This window comes from Pezoporus wallicus, unplaced genomic scaffold, assembly GCF_028554395.1.
Source record: "Pezoporus wallicus isolate ANWC-B61680 ecotype Strahan unplaced genomic scaffold, APGP_CSIRO_Pwel_v1 scaffold_3294, whole genome shotgun sequence".
In the NCBI taxonomy this organism is placed as follows: domain Eukaryota; kingdom Metazoa; phylum Chordata; class Aves; order Psittaciformes; family Psittacidae; genus Pezoporus; species Pezoporus wallicus.
In genome coordinates, this window is record NW_026635478.1 from 11,778,632 (window position 1) to 11,798,475 (window position 19,844).

The following is a 19,844-nucleotide window of genomic DNA, read 5'->3' on the forward strand; positions in this document are numbered from 1 at the left end:
AGTGTACAGCATAAGGAAGAATAACATTCCATGTAATCTGTTAGATAGAAGTGCTTGTGCTTATTTTGTATTGACTTCAGTATTATCCATGTTATTCATGTCCCTGGTAGGGACTAGGCAGAACGAGCAGAGTTGCCCTTTCGGTAAAGGTCTCTAACCTGAGTTACAGCACAGCCAGGAGTCTCCTGTACTTGAAAGCAAAAGTGGTGTGTGAAATCTTTGAGCAGTGAATGTACTTGACTGCTAATTACGTGTCCTTGTATTTCATCAGGTGACTTGATCTTCTGGGATAACAGCAGAAAAAGTGGATGGCATTGTAGATTGGTTATAAGTTAATTTCAATTTTGTCTTCTCCATACTCGTCGTGAACAGTCAATCATAAAATGGAGGTGTTGGGTAGTCTTCTTCCTCCTATGGCTGGGATTGATGATACTGCTGATTTACAAAAACTTCTGATTGATGAAAGAATGCGATGTGAATCCTATAAAGTAAATTATCAAAACGTGAAGGCAGAAAATCTAAGGTAATTTAAACAGGTTTCTTAATCTCAGTTATTAATATGTGGGAGGGATTTGTGCCTGCATGCGTTAGCTATTTCTGTATTTAAGTACAAAATGTTGTTCATATTAGAGAATAAACAGTTCAGAATACCTCAGGACATTGCAGATTACATTTCTGCAATACTTGTTATGCTTGTAAATATGGGATACCTTTTCAGTATATTACAGGAAGAGGGTTTAGTTCTAGTTCTAACTTGCTGTGTTTGCTTCTGCATGTGATTTTTTTTTTTGAGCTTTAAGATCTAATTTTAGAGAGTAAATGTAAAATAAATTGTTTTTATCTTGCAGATTACAGGAGGAATATACAAAATCACAAGATGAACTGAAGCGACTGTTAGCTGAAAAGCAGACTGTACACGAGAAAATTCAGCAGCTTTTTTCTGAATATCAAGAGGAGTTGCTGGGTAAAACACGAGAGCTGGAAAACCTGAAGATGCAGGTGAGATAATTTACTATCAGGACCTAATATGGTATTAGGCCCTGTAATAGGGCCATGTGTATGTTTCTGTTTATGTAACATGTATATATACCTAGCTTGAATATAGTTCAGATGTTTTGAAATCCACCCAACCAGAGTAATGTTTCTTCTTTAGGATGACTGACTATGGGTTGAAATTATTGTTTCCTAGTTTAACAGAGTCTTCCAAATTCTCATGTTATGTCCTATGTTAACAGCAAGACTTTTCAGTCTCTGTGCATGCTTCCCTGTTATGGGGAGAATCATCGCTTTCTTTATCTTGAAAAAAATGCCAACAAACCAACAAACATAGAAACAAGCAAAAACCCCAGAATCTTTAGGTAACTTGGGTGACACTTTGTGTAACTGCTTTTTTCCTTAAACTAATACACAGACATTTCTAAGAACATCTCTAGTGTTCTTAGAAAACAAATTCAGCATCTAACAAAGGATCCCAGACTCTGACTGGAGGATATATGCCCTGCTACTATAACTAGAATTAATTTTCAGGGACTTCAAGGTACAAGTGGAAGGAAAGAAGAATAAATGGAATATGTCACAGGTTGTGGATGAGATTTTTTTTTTAATAACAGTTTTTCTTGGTAGATAGTTTGCTGTATTAGGCATACCCAAGAAAAGTTAACAAATTACTATGTAGCATGGAGCTTAAAGCAGGGAATCTTTCCTGATCTTAGTTTCATTTCAGTCTAATATATAAGCTCCAACGGATACGTTGTATATAATGTGTTTTACAAATAATTGGGTTGGTATTGCTCATTTTGATTCTTTGGGGTTGGTTCCCTTACTGTTTAAGTTTTCCCAAGCTCTAATTTTTTATTCCCCCACCCCTCCAGGACATAAATCTCTTGGCGATTCATCTTGACGTTTGCATTGCTTCTACCAGTAAATACTGATGTTTTAAATGCTTCTGTTATCTTCCTAGAATATTTGTAGTTTCCTAATACGTCTTTTTTTTTTCTTCTGTAACTATTACTGAAAAGTCTTTAGAAAAACAGAATATTAAGCAGGATTCCTAAAATCATATTTGAAATACTTTATTCCTGGCTATTTGTCCTATGACAGTGCAAATAAATTACTATGACTAGTTATTTATGATACTTTTCTGTCTTAAGGTGGTAACTCCTCAAAAATTAGAACTGTTAAAAGCACAAATACAGGAGGAATTAGAATCTTCTATGGCAGAACTTCGTTGGAACCTAGAAAATGTAAGTAGTATGTATTGAAATTCTATTTCTTTTAGAGTAGTGATCACCAGTTTATAGTTGTTCCTCAAACCTTAGGAAATCAGAACTGAAAGGGGAGCAAAGTATAACATTCTTTTTCTGGTATTATTGCCCCACACAGTGACTGTTGAAACCTTGGAAGAGGGAGAAGGAGGGATTCAGTTCATCAAATATAAGTTTTGAAATGATAGGAACACTGAATGGACATTTGAAGAAAATAAAGTTGAAAACATCACTGATTGATATTTTTGTGTTTTTTCTGTCTAACTTAGGAAGTGGAAAAATACAGAACAGAATATAACAAACTTCGCTATGAACATGCTTTTCTGAAGTCAGAATTTGAACATCAACAGGAAGAACATTCACGTATTTTAGAAGAGAAGAAAATACAATATGAGGCTGAGGTACATAGAAAGTTGCCGTAGCTTAAAATATATCTGATGACAAAGCTGCTTGAACACTGTGAAAATGTTGATACTTGATGGGTTGTAAGTATGAGGTCATTTCATAATGTAGTGTTTATTTCTGTTCTCTCAATTCTCAAAACACTTTAATGACTTAGCCTAAAGCTGTCTCTGTGGGTTTGTTCAGTGATGTGCCACAATATCGTTTGTGCTATTGTAAGTAAGAGTAGACTTGCCTTCTGATAAATGACAGTCAGTAGCCTTGCTTAACGTTTTTTGTAATTGCATTTTTGATGGAATTTGAGACATCATGCTAATCTGAAATTAATAAATTATCTGGACCACTGATGGAACTGATGGAAATTTGGATTTTAAATTACTTATGTGGCAATTAATCCAGGAAGGAGGCACCAGGAGATAATGTTAATAGCAGACAAGGATACATTTTGCAACTGAGCTGGATCATGACAGTGGTAGTCAAAAAGGATATTGAAAAATTTGACTTTATTTCGGTTGTGTTAATTCTTGAATAAGCAACTCATGAATTTTCTGTTTCAGGATTGGACTTTCAAAAGTGTAGCTAAATAAATTCCCAGCTTATTTATGTTTTAAATATATACAGCAGTGTATATGATGTTGCATATGTCATAAGCATATCCATTTAAGTATTTGTCTGGGGGCATATATCCTAAGATACCAGATTTGAATGTATTAGTCCAAACATGAGACACAAATCAAAGCAATCATCACTTTTAAAATCAATCCAAATTTGCAAATGCAGTGCATTAAAAACAGAATAGTTGTCCTTCCTGGATCTAAAACCACATACTGCTTTACAGCCTGCCTCTCTTGTGGGCTCGTTCTAGTCCTGCAGCTGATTAGCACACTTAAAGAGAATGAAACTACCTGAGCCCAGGGCAAAATATGATCGAGTTTTCTCTCTTAGACCCTTTTAAACCTTCCATGCCATTTAGCGCAAGGAGGCTACAAAACTTCTCTGGGCAACCTGTTCCAGTGTCTTACCACCCTCACAGTGAAGAATTTCTTTCCAATATGTAGTCTAAATTTACCTTCGTTCTGTTTAAAGCCGTTCCCCCTAGTTCCATCACTTCATGCCCTTGTAAAAAGTCCCTCTCCCTTGTAAAAAGTCCCTCTCCAGATTTCTTGTAGGCCCCCTGTAGGTACTGGAAGGCTGCTACAAGGTCTCCCCAGAGCCTTTTCTTCTCCAGGCTGAACAAGCTCAATTCTCTCCGCTTGTCTTTGTATGGGATGTGCAGCAGTCATTGGATCATCTTTGTGACCCTTCTCTGGACTCACTCCAACAGGTCCCCATCCTTCTTATGTCGGGGGCCACAGAGCTGAACACAATACCACAGGTGGGGTCTCATGAGAGTGGAATAGAGGGCCAGGATCACCTCCTTTGACCTGCTGGTCACACTTCCTTTGATGCAGCCCAGGACATAGTTGGCTTTTCGGGCTGTGAGCTCACACTGCAGGCTCATGTTGAGCTTCTCACCATGAATAAGGGTTCAAACTTGAACATGGGAAGTTCAGGTCAGATATAAGGAAGAAATTCTTTACTATGAGGATGGTGAGGCACTGGCACAGGTTGCCCAGGGAAGCTGTGAATGCTACATCCCTGGCAGTGTTCAAGGCCAGATTGGGCGGAGTCTTGGGTGACATGGTCTAGTGTGTGGTGTCCCTGCCCATGGCAGGGGGGTTAGAACTAGATGATCTTAAGGTCCTTTCCAACCCTAACTATTCTGTGATTCTATGACTCTCATCTGCCAACACCGCCAAGTCCTTCTCCTCAGGGCTGCTCTCAATTAACTCTCTGCTCAGGCTGTGTTTGTGCTTGGGTTTGCCCCAACCCAAATGCAAGACTTTGCACTTGATCTTGTTGAAGTTCATGAGGTTTGTGCTGGCTTACATCTCAATCCTGTCAAGATTCCTCTGATGACATCCCTTCTCTCCAGTGTGTTGACTTCTAAAAGCACTACTGCAGATCAGAGTTTGGACTAGTCTCCAAATATCAAGAGAACTCTTTTCATACCTTACTTTCATGCTCTTTTGCCCCCAGTATTGCATTTAGTTCACATAACTCATTTTGAAACACTAGAATATATTTATACAATGTTTGTTAGCTACAGTCTCAAGATGAGTTTGTACCTTATCATACTACCTTGTACCAGAAAGACTATCTACTTACTTATCTTTGTCTGGCAGGGCCCAATCATGAGTTTAGCTATCTTGAGTTACTAGCAGATATGAGTTCCGTTGTGGCTATAGAATTGTGGAATCATAGTCTGAGTCAGAAAAGACCTCTTTCTAGTCCAACCTGCTGTTTAAAATACTGAAGTATAATGAGATCGGGTTGCCCAGGGCCCTGTCCAGTTGTGTCTTGAATATTTGCAAGGATGGAGATTCCACGACCTTTCTGGGAAAACTATCCCAGAAAGTTAAACATTTTTAATAGAAAAGCTACTTAACCATTTTCAGGGTAAATGCTTTTCCTAATATCTAATGGGCATTTCACATGTTCCAGCTTGTATCTGTTGCCTCTCTTCCCATCACAATGCATCTCCTTCTCTTCTCTGAGCTTGGAATAGCAGTTCTGCTTCCCAGAACATTGACCGTTTCCCTCCAATTTGGCGTCACCCACAGGCTTGCTGAAAGTGTACTCCATCCTGTCATCCAGGTCGCTAATGAGGACAGCAGCCAGTATTAGACCCTGTGCTGATCCCAGAAAGACCCCACTAGTTACAGGCAGTCAGGTGGGCTTTGCACTGCTGATCATCACTCTTTGAGCCTGGCAGCCCAGCCTTTTTCCACCCACTTTTTCATTCACTTTTCCAGCACATACCTCAGCTGGTGAGAGAGAAGGTTATGTGAGACTGTATCAAAGGCCTTGTTAAAATCAAGGTATATCAGATCCACTTCTCTCTGCTTTGTCTGCAGTGCCAGTCACCTCTTTCTAGAAAGCAGAGTAGTAGGTCAAGCATGATTTGCCCTTGGTAAACCCTGCTTTCCATCACCTTGTCTTTCATGTGTTTAGAAGTAGCTCTTAAGCAGTTTTGCCCTTTCACAGAGACTGATGTGAAGCTGACTGTCCCATAGTTGTCTGGATCCTTCTTGATCTTTTTGTTCTTCTTGATGATGGGTGTGCTGTTTGCCTCTTTCCAGTCACCAGAAATCTTCTCTGGTGGCTGTGTCTTTTCAAAAATCAGCCTTGCGATGACACCAGTGAGCTCCTTCAAATTGCTTGGATCTATTTGTGTGTATCCAGTGGATTAAATGATCCCTAGCATTTTCCTCCTCTACGCTGGGTACTCCTTTACTACCAAACTGTGAGGGGGCTCAGGGATATCTGAGGCCTGGGGACAAGCCTTATCAGTGAAAACTGAAGTAAAAAAAAGTCATCTGTTGATTTTCCTACTCTTAAGAATGAAAAGAAATGTGAATGTAATTTCTTAATATTTTAAAAGCACTCTGCTGCTTTATTCAGTTGTCAACTGCTGTATTTGTTACTACCTGATATCTAACCACTGTAAAAGCTTTTCTTTTTCTGATTAACAACTCTCAGGTGGCAAAGTTGGATAAAGAAAAAGATGAACTCTGTAAACAGCTGCTTAGTGTTGATCCCACGCGAGACAGTAAACGCATGGAGGCACTCTCTAGAGAAAAGGCGCAACTGATTCAGAAAATAAAAGGCTTAGAAGCAGAATTAGAAGAACTAAGAGCAGAAAAAGACAATTGTAGGGTGCAAGCAGAAAGTGTTCAAAGAGTACAAGTCCGGCAGTTAGCCGAGATGCAGGCTATGGCAAGATCTTTGGAGGTAAGTGGGTTTTGTGGGTGTTTCTTTTTCAGATTTTGCCTTCTTGCAGAGTATGGTGACAGTAATGCTTGGCCTGATACACTATCACTGAAGTCATGATAATTTTGCCATTGAGTTCACTGTTTGAAATTGTACATTTCAGATTTAAAAACAGTCTGTAAGTACATTGAGAGTCCTGTGCTGCCAATTCAACTTTGGAAGGGTGGAGAGCTCAACTGAGAGATTCCATTGAATGATCTCCTTTCTAAACATGCAAGTGATATCGATGTTTAGTCAGTGCGATGGTCATGTCAGCACTTGGCAAGAGTTAGAAACTGATGACAATATGTTAACAATCTGCTACAGTAAATTTTTTATTATTTTTTAAAATGTTATATGGTTCTCCCCTACTTCTTAATCCTTTCCTCATGTGTCATCATTTTTGTCTACCTTTGTCTTTCCTTTTGGCAACATGTTACTACAGTTGTTTAGTTCTTGGCTGTTTCTTTCCTTTAGAAAACTGATGTTATTTCTAGCCTGTTGTATATTTCCTAGTTTCACTTTATTCCTCATCTGTGGTCTTCAGTCATCTTGTCAGTTCTTACAATCTCTCTAAATAGTGAGTCTTCCCATGTGGATTTTTTGCACAGTTACAGATAGATGGTTTATTTTTCTTTTACTCTTTTCAGTGCTCTATACCTTTGTTACAGAATACTCTGATCACGACTTAAAAAGTGCTGTAATATTCTTAAGTTAGAGAACTTAAAAAGATCTGCTATAAATAGGTCAGTTTGGAAAAAGGAAGGTGAAATTGTAGGTTAGATTACCTTTTTGATACTTACAAACAGAGCCTTAAGTCTCTAATACAGTAATTGAATTTTATTTCCTCTCCATGTTGTTAATTCTTCAGTTAGTCTGTGTTAGTAAAACCAGTTGTGCCTTTTGAGTAAAATTCAGGATCCTTGTTGTATTGGAGCATATTTTAAGCAAAGATAAATATTTATGTATTATATAAAGGGTCAGTATTTTCTGAAAGCTCAGATCAGTTGAACCATTCAAGTGAACAGCAAGAGGCAAAAAATCTTACCAGTACCTCTGTTTTTCAAGACAGAAAAGAAGTCTGCTGAACTACAGATTGATCGAATTGAGAAAGAACTGCAGATGAGCCATGAACAAAACTTTCTGTTAACTACTAAACTTCACAAATCGGAACGTGAAGTCAATTCCTTAGTTACTAAAGTAAGTGCTTTTATGGTATCTGAAATCAATTTTTCATATCCTGTTATTTTTTTTCTTTTTTATATTTTACATTTAAAATAAAGTAATAATCTTTTCTGCTGTGACCTAAAATAGACTTGGAATTTTTTTCCCAGTTTCAGTTGGAAGACATAGAATATGTGACTTTACAGGAAAAACATCATCCCTAGAAGTGTCTCTAAAGGTTGAAGTTCTATTGTTATTTTATTTTCAAGATCTTTTTTCTAAAGAGAACAGGGCTTGAAGAGATGTCTTTAAGGTCCAATCAAAACCAAACCATTCTATGATTCTATGTTAGTTGTTGGGTTGACACCAGATCTTAGATGTTTTATTCTATGCTTGGGTTTTGTTGGGGTTTTTTTTGTTGAGTTGTTTTTTGTTGGTTGGTTTGTGAGTTGTTTCGTTTTGTTTTTTTTTTTTTGAGATCTTAGAGAAATTTCTAGAAAAATACTGTAGGAAAAAAAAAAAGGATCAGAGGCTTCAAGTTTAAGGAAAACCTGAAAGTGCTTTAGAAGCTTGATATTGCTGTTTAGAATTTCAGCATAATTAGGTTAGTATGGATGCCAGATTCAGAATGTTACCTAGTTGCAGTGATTCCTCAGCTACACAGCTTAAAAAGGATGGATCCTTTATGCAATTTCATATGTGATTATTTCAATAAACAAGAAAAATTGAAACACTAGTGAACTGTTTTTCCTTCAACTGTTGCAGAATGCTTACATTACTTTATGTGAGTTTGAGTCACGATATTAGTCCTGATGAAATAGTTACTTGGGTAAATAGTAGCTATTTTTATACTTTTATTTATTTTACTTTTATTCTACTTTCTATCCTTTCTCCAGAGAATATTGAGAGATAAATTTTTATCACATCTGTCAGTTCCTGGTAGCAAATTTAATCCTCTGTTTTCTTACCTTCCTGGAGAGGCTTTAGTTAGATATGAAGTAACTGTAAAGCTAGGCACTTTGGCCTTGTATATGTGGCTGAATGCAGATTTATTTTAAGTTCTCTGACTTAAAGCTATCCTGCATTTTTAAATGTACATTCCAAAATGACAAAGCCATGGGCTTTGTATGGGTACAGAAGTTAGTATTGTCATAATATACCTCAAGAAAGATACAGTACAGGAAGAAAACTTTTAACTTCTACCACAGTTGTTCTTTAACAATCTCAGATTTAATTCAAAACAGGCTTTCTGGTTCACATTTATGAGTATGAGGGATTTCATTTTGGTCTTTAATCCAAAAAAGTTTTAATTTATCATAAGAATAGGTTATGCCTCTACCATTATTTAAAGCCACTTTATACAATGTGCCATACTTGTCTCATAGGAGTAATAAATAGGAGAGGAAACTTATGCTAAACATTTTTTAATCAATTGTCCATCAGAATATATGGATCATTTAAGGGCAACAAGTGGTGGGTGTTTTGTTTCACGTGGTGTTTTTCTGCTCACTTCCAGAAAGAAGAAGAGATATGTAAAATGTTGAGTGGTGTTTCTTGAAGGGAAGAAAGTAGATCCTAATTTCTATACTGACCTCCACCCCCTTCAGCGCCCACGCAAAATTATTCCTGAGTACATTGTCTTCCAGACATTGTGCCTTAAAAAAAACACCTTAAATCTTTGCAAGTTGACCTGAAATGTTCACAACTTAGTATTTAAGCAATCAAATCCACCATGTAGTTACTTAATAAGCTAGTATGTGATTCTTAATCTTTTGCCACTGTATATGCTAGCAGGTTGTAATTACATTTGTCATTGTGAATAGATTTTCATTATAAGTGCTTTCCTCTAGGTACTTAATTCTCATTGACCGTGTAATTACTGCATACAAATGCCTAAACTATAGAAAGTTTCCATGCAAGCAGTAATTTTCTTTGATTCGATGTTCTTTAAACTCCCGCTTTTATTTGGGGCCATTTTCTATGTATGTCACAGTTGTAGAGAAGTATTTGATTTGAAATGCACTTAAAAAAACTATAAAGACCTGGATTTTGAGAAAGTAGTGTGGCACCCCAGGAGGCCAGACTATAAGTAGTTACCAATTAAAATTAGTTGGGGAAGCAATCGATAATACGGTTTTGCATATCACTGTTTTGTTTTATTCAGGGAGGTTACATTTAATTTTGTGTAAGTTTGAGGGATCTGTAGTCAGAAGCGAAGTATGTGTAAACTAACATGCTAATGCTTGAGTTAGCAAGGCATCAGGGTCTTACGCAGTTTGGATCAGTGTCATATCAAGATATTCCCAGTGAGTAGTCTTTTCAGAAATACCCAAATATTCAGAGGCTGGCTTGCAGAGTGTATAGTATTTACTCAGAAATCAAGTTTTCACAGGCACTCGTGTGCATCTGTGCATGTATCACCAAGACTTTGTGAAACAGTAACTTTTCTACACTGTAGCTTGTAATAATTGACTGGTTAAAGACGAAATACGTGTCAGTAGTTGGACAGCTTGGTTCCTGGAATGGATGTGTTTGAGCACTTTAATTTTTTTAATCAGAGAATATAGAAAATAGCATTTCAAGATGACTTAACATTCAGTAATCTTCAGTGTGTGACTTTGGAGTTAATAAAAACCTATAATAGCACTTACTATAATTTGGGGGAATCGGATCATGTCAACAGCTTTAGTGTTACAGTATCTATATCATCACCATTAAAACTTATCTCACTATTAAAAATTATCTGCAAGAGTGGGTATTCAGGATTGCCTTTAGGAAAGCAGTAGATGAAAAAAAAAAATTAAGATATGTTTAAAATAAGCTGAGTCCATGATTATCTGGGAGATTTTCTTGAAAAAATTACAGTAAAGCTGTGAATATGTATATATATTTATATTTATTTTGGTTATTTCCCCCCCCCCCATAATTCATAGGTAGAAGAACTTAAACATTCACATAAATTGGAAGTAACAAATGTCAAACTGGAGGCAGCACGAACAAAGAGTGAAATAGAAAAAGAGAGAAACAAGATTCAAAGTGAAATGGATGGTAAAACATGCAATTATTTTCTAATTATTTCTTTTGTAACTTCTAGGTAGAATACTACAGTTATTTTCCTCCAAACATTCCCCAGTAACCTTTGCCTTCTAGTTCTGGTCTATATAACCAGGAGTCGTTGCATGTCTTGGCTTATTTGCCAGTGAACACGGGTGCCTTGTTCACCAGTTTTTAATTTACATCTTATGTCCCAGCCTATAGATTCATCATTCTAGAATTGCCCCATTTGGTAATATGAGTGGATTAAAATGTGAGATCTGTTGTAGCCAGGTTACTACAGTTTCACTGGTAAGCAATTACTGTGTCCCATAAACTTTTACATAAAAGGAAAACTTTCTTGCTTGACCTTTTTGTAGCTATTGTGGAACGCTTTTTTAATCTATCCAGACACAGCTGCTTAACAGAAATTGCTTTAGGGTTTAAATCTATAATAATCATAGAATCATAGAATAGTTCGGGTTGGAAGGGACCTTAAGATCATGTAGTTCCAACCCCCCTGACATGGCCAGGGACATCACACACTGAACCATGTCACCCAAGACATGGTCCAACCTGGCCTTGAAGACTGCCAGGGATGGAGCATTATCTTCACAGTAAAGAGCTTCTTCCTTATATCTGACCTGAACTTCCCCTGTTAAAGTTTTAACTCATTACCTCTTGTCCTATCACTACAGTCCCTGATGAAGAGTCCCTCCCCAGCATCCCAATAGCCCTCCTTCAGATACTGGAAGGCTGCTATGAGGTCTCCACACAGCCTTCTCTTCTCTAGGCTGAACAGCCCCAACTTTCTCAGCCTATCTCCATACGGGAGGTGCTCCAGCCCCCTGATCATCCTTGTGGCCCTCCTCTGGACTTGTTCGAACAGTTCCATGTCCTTTTTATGGTGAGGACACCAGAACTGTACATAGTACTCCAAGTGTGTTAAAATAATAAACCCTCATAGGCAGAGATTACTCCTCAAAAGTTTTCAAAATGTTGCTGTTATACTAAGAAAGGCTATGTCTTTCTGTTTTCATTGGATTTTTCCCCTGTTCTTTCATTCCATCATGTGAATTGTGATTTTTAGCTCCCTTTTATCAACTTATAAAACTATTTTAATACTGAACTTCATCAGGTTGATATTCATAATTACATTTTAACCTTTTCTGAATGTATAATGCAGGATTGCTGTCAGACATGGAAATTCTCAAGGCAGCTGTTGAACATCATAAGGAGCTTTTAGTAGAAAAGGATCGGGAGCTAATTCGTAAAGTGCAAGCTGCCAAAGAGGAAGTTTCTGAAAAAATTGCAGTCTTACAGGATGAAAAGTATGTTTGTTGATTTACTGCTCACCTTCTAACAGAAGAGTGTTTTGAGTAACTTCTTAAAATGTTGCTTTTGGCAACTAAACACTTTGTCATTTTGTCATGATTCTTGTGTGTGTGTTGAATGATGTCTCAGGTTAGAACTTCAGAACAAATTAGCTGATCTAGAGAAGATGAAACTGGAACAAGATACTTTGAGACAGTCTGAAAAAGATCAGTATGAAGAGAAACTACGTTTGTTACAGGTGGCAGAAGAATCTAGCAAGAAGGAACTTCAGCGTTTGCGGTAGAGTGGCTTTTCTAACTTTCAACATAAATTTCTTAAGTTTCCCCCTTATTTGTTTATAGGAGTCAGTGTAAAAGTTTGTTATTCATAGATACACAAATGTTCATTATGTTAAACAACATTATATTTTGCATTGTATAAAAAGGGGGCAGAATTAAAAAATGCTCTGTTTAAAAAAAAAAACAAGAAACCAACAACCCCCAAACATTTTTCATCCAAACCTTTAATGATTATAATTTACTGAACATTTTTAAGACATAATTTTGCAATATTCATGTTTGATTAAATTGGGTCCATGTAATGCTGGGGCTATGCCAGCAGCCAAGAGTAAACCATTTATCTTTCCACAGTGGCACCATATCAGCAATTGGCAAATTGTGATCTTAATATGATACCTCTTTGAGTTTGTTATTATAGTTCTTGGTGAAGTCATTATCGATCTTCATAAAAATACTGTAGTATAAGATAAAATGAGCAAAAGCCATACTCCAAAAAGCAAACAAAGAAATGTATTTGTTACTCCTGTATGAATTCTAATAATCAATCAAAATACATTTTAAATCATTGCTTAGTTACATATTTAACAGCCTTTCAAATTATGGAACATGTTCTGTTGTCAGGCTGATTTGTCCTAACTTCTAACATCTATATTTTGATTAGATGAAAATAAGGATGTCTTGTACAATTTTAGATTAAAAATTCAACAGCAAGCTATTCAGACAGAGGAGTTGGAAGAAAAGAAAAAAGAAAACGCTGATCTGGAAGAAGTAAGGTCTTACTACATTGTAGTGTTTGATAGAGAAAAAGAATTTTTTCTGCAATCACCATGCCCAGCATGTGACGATTAGATTGTATTTTTAAGGCTTTTTTTTTTTTTTTTCTGAGGGACAAAACACATAAAACAGGTGCTTCAAACAAAAGTATTCAGAAATCAGTCATGCTTTCCTAGATCTTTATAAATGAATTACAGCTATTTGCTTGATTTGTTTTGTGGGTACCAAGGATTTCAAAGCTGAATGTTTATAGAGTATATATTGAATACGGTTATGGACTATTTAACTGGAGATTCAGTTTCAATGGAAACTTATAAATTGTTTCTAGGTAATGCTTTGCATTTACACTGCATCTCTCATCTGAGGTTCTTAAAGTGCTTAACAGATGTTTCATAAATGAATAAACTAGTGTAAAGAGGTACATTTCTATTGCAAAGTGAATTGATGGCAGTGTTGAAAATAAAACTTAATTTTCTTTTAACTCCTGCTCACCCATGATGTTATTTAATAGGTAAGAACATTGCATCAAAGGTGCATCAAAGTATTCTGCAAGCTGTGTGCACTTGAAATTCCAGGCAATATTTTTTTCTCTACAAATCAGAAATTAGCGTATGAGTATCTATGTGGGGAGAGGCAAAGGAAAGGGAAATTACCCTTTCTACGTGCTGACTGCAGAGGCTGGACTTTTCAGGCTCTATACTTGTTTTCGTGAACAGCCAAGGCTGGCTGTAACACATCGAGATGATAGAAGAGTCTGCATAGCTCCAAAGCACTGCTACTAAATGTGTGGTATCTAGTTCTCTTCAGTCCTGGGGCTTAATGTTGGATTTCTGAAGTTCTGGGGGACACATCAATGACTGAAGACTCCTGTCTCCCTTTCTCATTTTAACTACAAGAGAAAACCTTCTTTATCTAGTAGTGATATACTGTAATGCTTTTGGAGAAGCTGTTGAGTAAGGAGATAAGGAACAAATAAGAAAGGTTTATGAAAAGCTAATGCAGTCATTTGGTGTCTGTGTTTTGATTTATCTCAGTATCTCAAAATTAATTGCTAGTTATTTGCATACCTTCTCAAATGGAAAAAATTCTGTTATTTTTTTTGTAGCAAATTCATGACATGCAACTCCAGATTGCCTCACTTTCTCAATCAGAAAAGAATTTGCTGGAGTCTAATCAGAAGCTGCAGGAAAAAACAGAGATACTGAAACAAGAATGTCGACATGCAAGGAATCAGGCTGAAAAAGCTCAACTAGAAGCAGAGAAGTAGTATTTTGTTTTCTTCCTTTTGGCTTTACTTTTCATACTGCTTGTGTTCCTTTCATATGGATTACCTAGCTATTGATTGTAGATTTTTAATAAAGCCAGAAGTTAAAAATGAGCAGCAAATAGCAGGCAGTTATAATAAATGGCTATACATTCTGATATGCAGTATGTGTAATAGCTTGGCTTGTTGTAACTTCAAAAATCGTAGAATCATAGAATGGTTATGGTTGGAAAGGACCTTAAGATTATGGAGTTCCAACCCCCCTGCCATGGCATCCACTTCTGCAAGCCACCATGGAAGTAATAACAAAATAGGAGTGTGTTTCCAGTTATGTCTATACAATTAATTATTGAATAGTGAAATACACTATTTGGATAAAATGAAATCCTATTTCTACTGAAATGAATGTCAAACTTACATTAGTTTAAATGGATCTAGAGTTTCACACACAGTTCTTTTAAGAATGTTTAAGCATTAAGAGTGAATAAAGCATTTAAGCATTGTATTTTGCTTTGGTAGGTTTCAGGAACCCAGTCTGTATGTGTGTGTATTTATATAGCCAAATATATGTTTAGCTTGTTTTGGATTATTGTGTGGTGGGTTTTTAAAAAAGTCAGCATCCCAGTTAAATAGAAAACTTCCAAAAGATATAATGGGATATTTTTTGTTTTAACTTCTCTTTTTGCTACAAATTGGTACTGTAATTGCTTTGTTGTCTTTAGCTTAAGTAGTGCTTTTCAGTTTAACATTTGAAGAAATTACTGCATTGGGACTGCAGGCTATGTTCAGTTGTCAGTAGGATGTTAAATACTTTGGATGCTTACTTTAGGGTGGTGTATTCCCACTTTGAGTGAGATTTTTCACTGTTACTTGAGTGAGACTAACAATATCATTTAGATATTTATGTGCTGTAGACCAGCCAGGAGTAGGTTTTCCGTGAAAGGCAGTGGAAGAAGCTTTGCAGTCCTCAGAGATCCTTGTATAAGCAGGCAGATAACGGAGATGCACCAAGGCTGATGCTTTTAGCCTGTGAGCCATGGGACATATTTCCATTCTTTTTCTGACTCTGTGGTGATAGGACTTCCTTCCTCAGGTCAGTAATTCTTATAAACTTGAACTCCAAGAGTTAAGTGGCACCAAAGCAACTTGTCTTAAAGAGGAAGTGAAATAAAGACCAAAAGATAAGAAAGCCTAAGATAAAGTTTCAGATAAATAAAATAATGCCAGATGGGCTGAAAGCAGGTAAAGCAGCTGCCTGACCATGTCAGTCTTAGGCTTGGAAATGAAAACATGAAATGAGAAAAAGGGCTGAAGGCAAACAGATTGCTACAGATCGGAGACTAGCTCAATCAGGCACTTGTGAAACATTTCAGGAACAGTGATAGTAGCATTTAGAAAAACAAAACAACCCAACTGGTGGCATTTGACCACTGTCTCCACTGAAATTCTTTTACTAGTAAGCAGTGCTTTTTGACAAAGCTCTTTGGCTCCTGGGTAGTAGATAGTTATTAACAGTCAACAGCAAGGTACAAACCACACTGCGTCTCCTGAAAGAACTGTAACAGGTACCAGGTGGGTCAGGATCCAAGTCCTAAGAATGGATGATGACTAATACTTTTTAGCTATGGGGAAGGGAAAGGCTGTCTGCTGAGAAATTGATGGAGATTCATTCAGAGTCCCTGTAGGGAAACTGCACTGGCCCAGGACTGGAGTAGTAAGGATTCACTGATTCTAAACCTTGAACTGCATTTCTTAAAAACTGCTGCACAGAATCTCACTTTTTTTTTTTTTTAATCATATAGTTAAATATGCTGTTAGTTTACTTTGACCCACAATGCAGATAACCCAAACACAGCAGCAGAGAGAAACTGGCTCATTTCCTATCCACTGCTAGGGAACACAGCCTAATTTTAGTATGTTTTAACTATGCAAGGGCCTAACCAAATAACATATGCTGCTAGTGGTGTGTTTTCAGTTGGAGTGTTGTCCGAGAACCATATTGCTGTGAGCTTACTGCTGTGTTGGTGTTTGTTCTAGTTGGGAGTACATACAGTCAAGCTTGTACTTCTCTGTTTCAAAGGCATAGTAGTCTGCATAGGGCAGCAACACATTCTTTTATATCTTACCTCCCGAACAGAGAAGGTAGTTGTCAGCACTTCTGACAAGTGATGTTTGGCATAGGTGTCTGCTCTTATGTTCCAGTGGGATTGTTTTATCCAAATTCAGGAATTTTCTGCTGTCAGTTTGGCAGCATGCCGAACCAACAAGCAGCCAACGGTTAACTTGCTTCTTGGAATTGCTTTTCAAAATTTGCCTTATGGTTGGACAAAACCTAAGATGATGTTAATGCATCAGTTTGAATGGCAGTAGTCACACTTCTATTGTTACCACCATAAAATTTAAATGAGATCCTTCAAGTATATAAAGGTAGGAAAAGATACATCTATTTTAAGAGTTTTAAGGCATTAATCAAATGCATTGCTCTGTCTATATAACCTCTTAATTTTTTAACTTGATTTTTCCAAAGGACTTTCGAATACAAACGAATGGAATGGCTGGAGGAGAAGCACCTGCTTACTCAGCGAGTGACAGAGAAAGAAGAGAAATACAACCAAATGAAGAACAAGTTATGTCGAGCTGCTGTTGCTCAGAAAAAGGCAAGTTGACTCTTCCTTCATGAATGCTCTAGCTTATGAAAAGTTCAACTTTACTTTGGCCAGCTAAAATTGTTGCAATATTAAGAGTTTATTTATAGTCTATTATATAGAATAATAAAATACATCAGGCTCTTCAAGATTAGCATAGAAATTGGTTGAAGTGATGTGCAAAAGAATATTGCAGCCAACAACTTTGTTATAATGCCATCAAGATGTTGTGACGCTCTTTTTTGTTTGCATGTGTGTGTAGGATTTTTTTAAAAGGTGGACTCCTTGAACAGCAAGGATGATATTTTGATACCAAACAAATGATGTTCTACTTTTTCTTGATGGACTATGAAAATTGTATCTCCTACACTTGCTTTAGGAAAAGCTAATTAACTGTTTATAAAAGCTCGAGATTGACTATTTTATACATTGGCCATAAACAGGTTATGGAACCTGCCAGTGGCTTTTAAGGTTGCAAACGCTTACAGTCAACAAAAAGGAAGAGGATACATTGTTTTGGTCATGTTTATACTTATTTATATGTGGTCATTTAGAGAATGAATTTTATAATTCTCAAATATAGTTAGTGCTTGTAAGTACAGCTGGTCATTGACCAATGAGTGACTGACAGCTATGGATCATTTCCCATCTCTTCTATTTCCCATCACAGGATTCAGAACTTTCAAACAGCCCAGCCCCCCCTTCTTAAGGGAGGAAAATCCTAAAAACAACCGCAGCTTGAAACGATGTACAGTGTAAATGTAATTTTTGCAGAACCTGTATCAATGTATGGAGGCATTACTTAACTGTTTGAAATATCTGTTTGACAGAGAAAGACTCTCAATGATAATAAGCAAAGGAGGATGAGAGAGAAGCTAGAACTTTTAGAAGCCAAGATAGAAGAACTAGAAAAAGAAAATCAGGTGCTAAATAGGTAATAACCTCTGCTTTTCCTTTGCTTGAAAAATTATATATGCTCAAGAGCTGAGTTATAAAGTATTTCTGAAGATACATGACATTTGGTTTACTAACTGGAATACAGTCTAATGGCATTTTAAGCACTAGAATTCTTAGAATGGAGTCCATTATGATGGGTATCTGTGAGTTTGTAAGCCAGCTGCAGGACTCTCTTCAGAAAGAGAGGAAAATGATCCGATAGATGCAGTTACAGGAATCCCTGCAGAAGAAGAAAGTGAAAAAGACATCAGAACTTCAAGGGAAACAGACCTAGCATCCTTGTTGAAATAGAACTCCTATTTTTTTTTCTTCTCTTCATTGAGCACCTATGGAGGGCTTGATTCAATAATTAATGTGGCTCCTGTGGCTCACTACTGCTATTAAAAGCTTAATTTATTCCATGTAAATTCTAATCTGTAATCTGCAGATAGCTGTAAAATATGTAGAGGGACTTCTAGATAGACATTTGGATAGAAGAATATACACAGATTTTCCACCTTCCAGTTCTAGTATGTAATTTTGCTTCATAGGATAGTGAAAAGCCAGAGTACTCATGGAGAGGTGTGTTGCTCTATTGGGCTAATAAAGATTTTGAACGCTAAGAAATCTCTTCTTCCCTAGGCAGAATTTTTCCTCTGAAGACTATGCACGCCTCCAGAAGAGACTAAAGGACTTGCAACGTAGGCACAATGAATTCCGGAGTCTAATTCTGAATCCTAGCATACTGTCCCTCAATCCAGTTGGTACAATGTTGTCGTCTGCCTTGCCTCCTGGGCCTGAAGTGTCCTTCTCCCTTTTTCAGGTGGGGATGTATTACAAGCTGTGAAAATAATACAACAAAAGAGGGTATTTGAATAGTCCTTTATTTCCGATCTTTGCCTTTAGGAAGGAACATGTGATCTTTGAACAGAGGGAGGAACTTTGAGGAACACTTCTAGCGACGTTCCCTTCCTAGCAGTAGGAGGGAGTTTTTTAAAGATGAATGTTAGGTTACAGAATGTAAGAGACAGGCAGCTTTAACCTGGTTCTCCACACCTGGTTCTGCTCCTGAGAAGCTTCAGATGGGTCCTCCTCAGCAAGAAATACCACAGTGGTGTTCTCACACCAGTTTCATTCTTAAAAAGCAGCACTGCTGCTCTTAACACGTTGTGTGGTTAAAAAAGTTTTACTTAAGAGCTTCTGAGGGTGCAGACTATGGCTGAGGCTGACCAGGCTGATTGTACAGACTTTTGGTAACTGAGACCTCAGGTCTGTGTCCTATTCCTCTGAGAGAAGGAAGGCCTGCATACCCATTTCTTGCTGATGCTGTTCAGCATGAATATCAGAAAGATGCCCACAAAACATCGATTTAACAAATAAGGATATTTTGGACTTCACAATTTTTATTTCAAAATCATTAAGGAAAGAAAATAAAATTATTGCTCATTTTGGTCCCTTTTAAGTATGCAAAATGTAGTAGAGCTACTTTGTTGTTGTTAATTTCAAGGAGGAACAGCATCAAAGAGAGCTTTCCCTGCTTCGCAAGCGGTTGGAAGAACTAGAAACCACACAGAGAAAACAGCTGCAAGATCTTGGACCATCCAGAGAACGAGTACTGGTGGGTGCACACAGAAACAAGGTCACTGGAGAAGGCAATGCCCAGAGTGAGGACTACAAATAAAAGCAGCAAACTCTCTGTGCTGTTAGTGGTCAGTAGCTTATCTTTTGTACACATTAGTAAGAGTTTAAACTAGATGACTGCAAAGTAATGCTCTGTAAGCTCCTGTTAGAAAATACGCTGTTTGCCATACCAGTTTGCTTGTAAACATGGGAACATACCTTAAAGAGAAGTTTGCTTTCATTTCAGAGACTGCTGTTAGAACTGTTAGGTTGCCAT

At 37.1% G+C, this 19,844-nt stretch overlaps 1 protein-coding gene across 4 annotated transcripts; it reads left to right on the plus strand.

Annotated features, from left to right (window-relative positions):
* The first annotated feature begins 3 nt into the window (after positions 1-3).
* On the plus strand, positions 4-19,643 carry LOC130609311 (centrosomal protein of 83 kDa-like). 4 transcript variants are annotated; one of them, XM_057428187.1, is made up of 15 exons: positions 10-523; positions 849-999; positions 2,151-2,243; positions 2,534-2,665; positions 6,249-6,500; positions 7,587-7,718; positions 10,616-10,730; positions 11,902-12,046; positions 12,180-12,329; positions 13,021-13,096; positions 14,208-14,365; positions 16,894-17,023; positions 17,842-17,945; positions 18,590-18,770; positions 19,455-19,643. In XM_057428187.1, exons 1-15 carry the CDS (start codon positions 384-386, stop codon positions 19,626-19,628), a joined length of 2,133 nt encoding a protein of 710 aa, XP_057284170.1. In that variant the 5' UTR covers positions 10-383; the 3' UTR covers positions 19,629-19,643. The 4 variants fall into 4 exon arrangements, with proteins under 4 accessions (XP_057284183.1, XP_057284190.1, XP_057284176.1 ...); XM_057428193.1 differs by lacking the exon at positions 19,455-19,643 and having other exon boundaries at positions 7-523; positions 18,594-18,769; XM_057428200.1 differs by lacking the exons at positions 11,902-12,046; positions 12,180-12,329; positions 13,021-13,096; ... (2 more) ...; positions 18,590-18,770; positions 19,455-19,643 and having other exon boundaries at positions 4-523; positions 14,208-14,350.
* The last annotated feature ends 201 nt before the right edge of the window (positions 19,644-19,844 follow it).